General features: G+C 36.6%; 1 protein-coding gene across 5 annotated transcripts in view; it reads left to right on the top strand.

The window, feature by feature from the left end:
* LOC127842328 (swi5-dependent recombination DNA repair protein 1 homolog) overlaps positions 1–6,457 on the top strand; it is a 144,835-nt gene that overhangs the window by 74,768 nt on the left and 63,610 nt on the right. Inside the window, exon 1 of one of the 5 annotated variants that reach the window (XM_052371776.1) lies at positions 134–174. The exons of the other annotated variants lie outside the window; for them this stretch is intronic. Coding sequence (XP_052227736.1) covers positions 151–174 — 24 coding nt within the window. The 5' untranslated portion in view covers positions 134–150. Of the gene's footprint in view, positions 1–133; positions 175–6,457 lie in introns of those variants that run through there. 5 annotated transcript variants of the gene reach the window in all.

Below are 6,457 nucleotides of genomic sequence, written 5' to 3'. Positions count from 1 at the left end.
TTTGTTAAGCACCTTTTTCTTCGCACTAGAACCATATTTGATAGGTTTTCTGCAGATCAAACACCAGGCAGTTCCATCTTCTTTTGCCTTGGAGATGCATTCTTCAAAACGTGTGCTTGTTTTCCAATCCCATTTGTTTTTTGCTGCTACATGGATCCCAGAGACATCCTGGAGGTGAGTCACCAACTCCAATACCATCTTGGTCTGAAAAATAAACAGTTCAATTCAATGTATATGTCTACAAAAGGGTAGTGTATGCACTGAGGTATTGTATTTTTTTGCTAAATTAATGTTGCATCAAGAGCAGTTTCAGTTATGTACTTAAATGTGAGTAATTACTAAGTTTGGCAGTTTTCTCACTCAATTGTTAAACAATTGGACAGTTTCCCGAAACTTTAAAAATTGGGTTTGGGTTGCCTTACTGATTGAAAAATTTGGCATTTGTTCCCCCATGAAATTGAAAAATTGGGCATGTGTTAGATGCTGCTTTCACCAACAGATTTTGAATATTCTGCATTTTATTATCCCACGCCATAGGCGGACGGATATTGTTTTGGCGTCATCCGTCCGTACTTCCGTCCGTCCGTCTTTCCGTCCGTCAGTCAGGAGCCATATCTTGGAAGTGCTTTGGCGGATTTCATTGAAACTTGGTATGAGTATGTACATGGATAAGAGGATGATGCACGCCAAATGGCATTGTACACCATCAGTTAATAACAGAGTTATGGCCCATGGTATCTTGAAAAAATGCTTTTTTTGTGTGTCAGGAACCATATCTTGGAAGTGCTTTGGCGGATTTCATTGAAACTTGGTTTGAGTATATATATGGATAAGAGGATGATGCACGCCAAATGGCATTGTACACCATCTGTTAATAACAGAGTTATGGCCCTTTGTATCTTGAAAAAATGCTTTTTTGAGTGTCAGATATAATACTTTTGTGTCCAGAAGCATATTGGTGGGGGATATCAGTTCAACAGAAGCTCGCAGCAAATGCCATATCCCTTCATTTACACTGGTTTTAATAAGAGCCTCACAGGTGCCTATGCACCTCTTTCAAAAGTTCATTCATTTTGTCATCTGACAAACCATTTCTGACAGAACTACAGTGAAAACTCGCTATTAAGACCACTTGTGGGACTTTTCAAAAGTGGTCTTAATAGCAAGGTGGTCTTAATTCTGAGTTTTCATGAATTTGATGGACATATAATTGCAACAATGTAAATATTCAATGAACTTTAATATTTTTGCATACAATAACAGTCATCAGTTTATACATTGTATTAATACATTTATACATTGTACAAAGATAGTATTTCAAGTTGTCTATACAAGAAGTGAAAATACATGTACATGTACTTTTCATCAAGATCCGTGATCTTTACTTAAAGAATGAGTCAATTGTCATCTGCTTAGCAGAGCTTTTCACTTTCACAACCTGGTTTTCAATACTTTCCTGTAGTCTACCAGATTCCAATGCTTCAGATTCGATATCTTTGCTGTAAAAAAAGAGACTTATTTGTGATAACCAATGCAGAGCATCTTGATGGGAATGAATTTTTCTGTTCATAGCCGTCTAAAAATTCAGCTTTTCTTTTTAGAATAGCTTGAACCCGAGTCTTTCCAATGCCAAATAAATCGGCCAACTGCCGTTGAGATTTCCCATTACTCGCCTTGATCAAATCAATCTTTTCTTTTAAACACAACTCTTACTGTTTTCGCTTATCCATTTTGAATAACGATATATAAAGATTGTATAAAGGTTGGTTTTTATATCCATCACAAACAAAACCATGTTACTCAAATATCCTAACTGTTAAATTATGCGCCGTATTTAATCTTTAAAGTGTGTACCAAACAACTACCAATTTATCCATCAAAGACTCGATAATAATAGCCAATTGTCAATCAAGGGTTTAAAATAATAACAAGTGCCGAAAATCTAACACCTGTGTTGCAAATTGATGCCAAAAACCGTTGTCGTTAATTGTGGTTAATTGGGTCACAATGGCTTCGTACACAAGCCCGATAGTACCACAACACCAGTTCAAGAAAGGTGTGAAAATTACTGGTCGTTTGGCGGCTGTCAATTGAAAACAATATCGATAGTTGGCACTGATTAAAGTGGTTGTAATAGCGGATTAGCGGGTTGGTCGGATTTGTGAGTGTAACGACCATTGAAATATAGAAGGAAACAATCGGGACTGAAAAATGGTGGTCGACTTAGCGAGTTGGTTGGAATATCGAGGTGGTCGTAAAGAGTTTTCACTGTATTCACAAATTTTGTATCATTAACTTACTTATCAACAGGGTAAAAGTCACTGAAACGTTCCATCAAGTTCTGAAAAATGGGGTTAGGACTTGCATTTCCCTGATCAACTTCATTAGTACATACGAAATGACATTTTTCATTATAATCACGCAAGGACAATTATACTTGTGTTATTTTAAGACTGCCCATCAAAATGCCACAGCCCCTTTAAATTTGGTAATTATTTCAATTGAAAGAATGTCCCAGTTAGCTATTGAGATTCTGGGGTTAATCCCAATGAAACCACATTATCTTTTTCGTTAATCAATTCAGCCTAGCTTTTATAGAACCGATGTTCATACATATGCAAGTTACTGGCAACTGCCTAACTAGAATCGCAGATGGTAGAAGGCAAACAGCTGAATAACTAATATGATCTATTTATACACACACAATACAGTGAAAACTCTCTTTACGACCACCTCGGTATTCCGACCAACTCGCTAAGTCGACCACCATTTTTCAGTCCCGATTTGTTCCTTCTATATTTCAATGGTCGTTACACTCACTAATCCGACCAACCCGCTAATCCGCTATTACGACCACTTTAATCAGTACCAATTATCGATATTGTTCTTAATTGACACCCGCCAAACGACCAGTAATTTTCACACCTTACTTGATCTGATGTTGTGGTACTATCGGGCTTGTGTACGAAGCCATTCTGACCCAATTAACCACAATTAACGACAACGGTTTTTGGCATCGATTTGCGACACAGGTGTTAGATTTTCGGCACTTGTTATAATTTTTAACCCTTGATTGACAATTAGCTATTATTATTATTGAGTCTTTGATGGGTAAATTGTTAGTTGTTTGGTACACACTTTAAAGATTTATTACGGCGAATAATTTAACAGTTAGGATATTTGAGTAACACGGTTTTGTTCGTGATGGATATAAAAACCGACTTTTATACCATTTCGTTAGTCAAAATGGATAAGCGAAAACGGAAAGAGTTGTGTTTAAAAGAAAAGATTGATTTGATCGACGCAAGTGATGGGAAATCTCAACGACGATTTATTCGGCATTGGAAAGACTCGGGTTCAAGCTATTCTAAAAAGAAAATCTCGACTTTTATTCGACAAAATGCTAAGCAGACGACAATTGACTCATTTGTTAAGTAAACATCAAGGATCTTGATGAAAAGTACATATACATGTATTTACACTTCTTTAATGAACAACTTGAAATACTATCTTTGTACAATGTATAAATACAATGTATAAACGAATGACTGTTATATTGTATGCAAACAGATAAAAGTTCAGTGAATATTTACGTTGTTGTAATTATATGTCCATCAAATTCATGAAAACTCAGAATTAAGACCACCTCGCTATTAAGACCACTTTTGAAAAGTCCCACAAGTGGTCTTAATAGCGAGTTTTCACTGTATTCTTGTGATTGACAGTGAAACATATTTTGTTAAGCATGCATTGAATACTAAAGCCAAATTTGCGTCAAAATAAAATTACAAGAAACTCAAGTCATTAAGAATTTATCTTTATTGCATAAACCATTTAGCAGGAATAAAATATATGAAGGAAAAGCTTGGCAATTTTTTTATCTGGCAAGATATTATAGCCAATTAATTGTGAAATGACATAAAAACACTCCTTTTACAACATGTGAACTGTACTTCCACAAATATGCCAGAATTTTAATATATACATAATGATGTAAGATAAGATTTTAATTCCCAATAATGTAAGTTTATCTTGTCGCAAAATAAATAGACACTTTACAATGGCACAATGACCAAACACTACAACTCAACATACACATTATCCAACAAAATTTATAGTTTTAAATACAATATATTCATTGAACAATTGGAAGAGTTTAAGGTTTCTACATATCAAAATCACAGTGTCGCACTAAGGAAATAGTTAAATTGTAAAGTGACAGAGAAAATATTTAAACTTATTTACAGAACAGAAATAGTACAAGCCAATTTATATACATCAATTCAACAGTTCAACTTCTATTTGAGGTCAATGCGTCAACCAGTCTCTCCAGAAGACGATTTTTCTGCTCGGCCAAAGCAGTTAGACGCTCACTATGAGCATCCAGTCTGTCTAGCCTCTAAGAATCTTCTTCCATATATGTCAGGAACCATTCTGGAGGGTCTTGGCTCCCACTGCTTTTCCTCTTTCTGATCACAGGGGTAGCTACTTGATCCTCGGGCTGCTCTGTTTTGTGGGGGTGTTTGCCCTTCCTGCTGTCTGGTCACTTGGTGGGGGAGTTGGCGCTTTTTGGAGCTTGGGTCTAGATGGCCCAGGTGGTGGCTTTGAAGTTACAGCAACAACAACATCATTCTGAACTGCAACAAAACCAACAGCATGGGTACACGTGAGATGTTCTTTAACAGACACACACTGATTTTTGTACGTTTAAAATGAAATATGTATTTGCTTAAGACAGTACTAGGAAACTAATCTAAACCTACATTTTATGCCCCTGGTAGGGTGGCATATAGCAGTTGAAACGTCAGTCTGTCTGTGCGTCCGTCCGTCCGAAAACTTTAACATTGGCCAAAACTTTTGCAATATTGAAGATAGCAACTTGATATTTGGCATGCATGTGTATCTCATGGAGCTGCACATTGTAAGTGGTGAAAGGTCAAGGTCATCCTTCAAGGTCAAAGGTCAAAAAACAAAATCCAAGGGAAGTAACAAGCTTTAAAGGGAGATACTTTCTAATTTATATCATTTGGCAGGTACAGAATCATTTTCACAAGGGAAGTAATATTTTTTAAAGAGATATAATCAAACGAATTTTTTCAAAGCGGCCAGTAGGGGGCATTGTGTTTCTGACAAACACATCTTTTGTTAAATATGGAACTGGTTTGTCTGGGGAAGTCAAATCTCTCAAAATCTGGTAAGTTCTTCCACCAACTAATGACAGAAGAGATAGCACACGCTTTTCGTTGGCTATCTCATTAGCAGTAAAATATTCCTCCAACCTTTCACTGTAACAGTTCCGCGACTCCGTACTGTCATCGAAAATATCAATTTTTCCAATGAATGTTGCCATTTTTCAGTGAATGTTTTTACAAAGACACCGGTCGAAGACAAACAAATCAAATTTTTATACTTGAAAATGCCAAGTTGACGTTCAAAACTGTCAGCCGACACTCGCCTATCACAAATCCTCGTCGCCAATGTTAATTTAAGATTTCGCAAGACAATTAAACTATTAATTTAAGGCTGGAAAAACCAAGACAAAACTTGCAACAATTTATTTCCGGTGCGTATCCACCCAGGCTAACAAACACACTTATGCACTGTTTTGTTCTGTCGTATCTTTTGTAACACCCATCCGCTGCACAAAATGCAGTCATTTGTATTGATGCTTTTTAAGCAGAACAATTTCTTCTTTGTATATTGAATTTATAACGCGTAACGTCAGTTTCTTTGTTTTGAAGCAAGATGAAAGCTAGCCTAAGCGCTTTTCATGATGTGACGTCACAATGTTTATCTGCGCGCGTGCCCTTTCCCATAAAAAATATTTAAACACAAAATACTCGAAAACTTGATTTTTCCCAGGTATAACGCCAACAGGTAGATCGCATTCTGGTTCATATACATGTCAAATTTCAGCAAACGTGTTGGGCCAGCTTTCAAGACTCCCAAATCGCGGCTATATGCCTCAACTTAACGAAACTTAGCCCCCTTTATCATTCGTTCAATTGAACGTCAATAATGATGACGTCCAATACATCACTCATTCCATATTAACTAGAAACATTTTCCCAGTAAGATACACTGAAAATAAAGAATGTATGTTTAAACAATAGTGCTGCAACAATACGCCAAAATCCGTATTGCAATAGTGACCCGAAATAGTAAAATGGTTTCCGGATGATAACTCAAGAATGCTTATGCCTAGGATCATGAAACTTCGTAGGTAGATTGATAATGGCTGGCAGATGACCCCTATTGATTTACAGGTCACTAGGTTAAAGGTCAAGGTCACTGTGACCCGAAATAGTAAAATGGTTTCCGAATGATAACTCAAGAACGCTTATGCCTAGGATCATGAAACTTCATAGATATATTGATCATGACTCGCAGATGACTCCTGTTGATTTTCAGGTCACTAGGTCAAAGGTCAAGGTCACGGTGACCTGAAATAGTAAAA

The sequence above is a fragment of the Dreissena polymorpha genome, chromosome 8, assembly GCF_020536995.1.
Source record: "Dreissena polymorpha isolate Duluth1 chromosome 8, UMN_Dpol_1.0, whole genome shotgun sequence".
In the NCBI taxonomy this organism is placed as follows: Eukaryota; Metazoa; Mollusca; class Bivalvia; order Myida; family Dreissenidae; genus Dreissena; species Dreissena polymorpha.
Note: the sequence above shows the minus strand (reverse complement) of the source record. Positions and strands in the feature narration are given on the sequence as shown.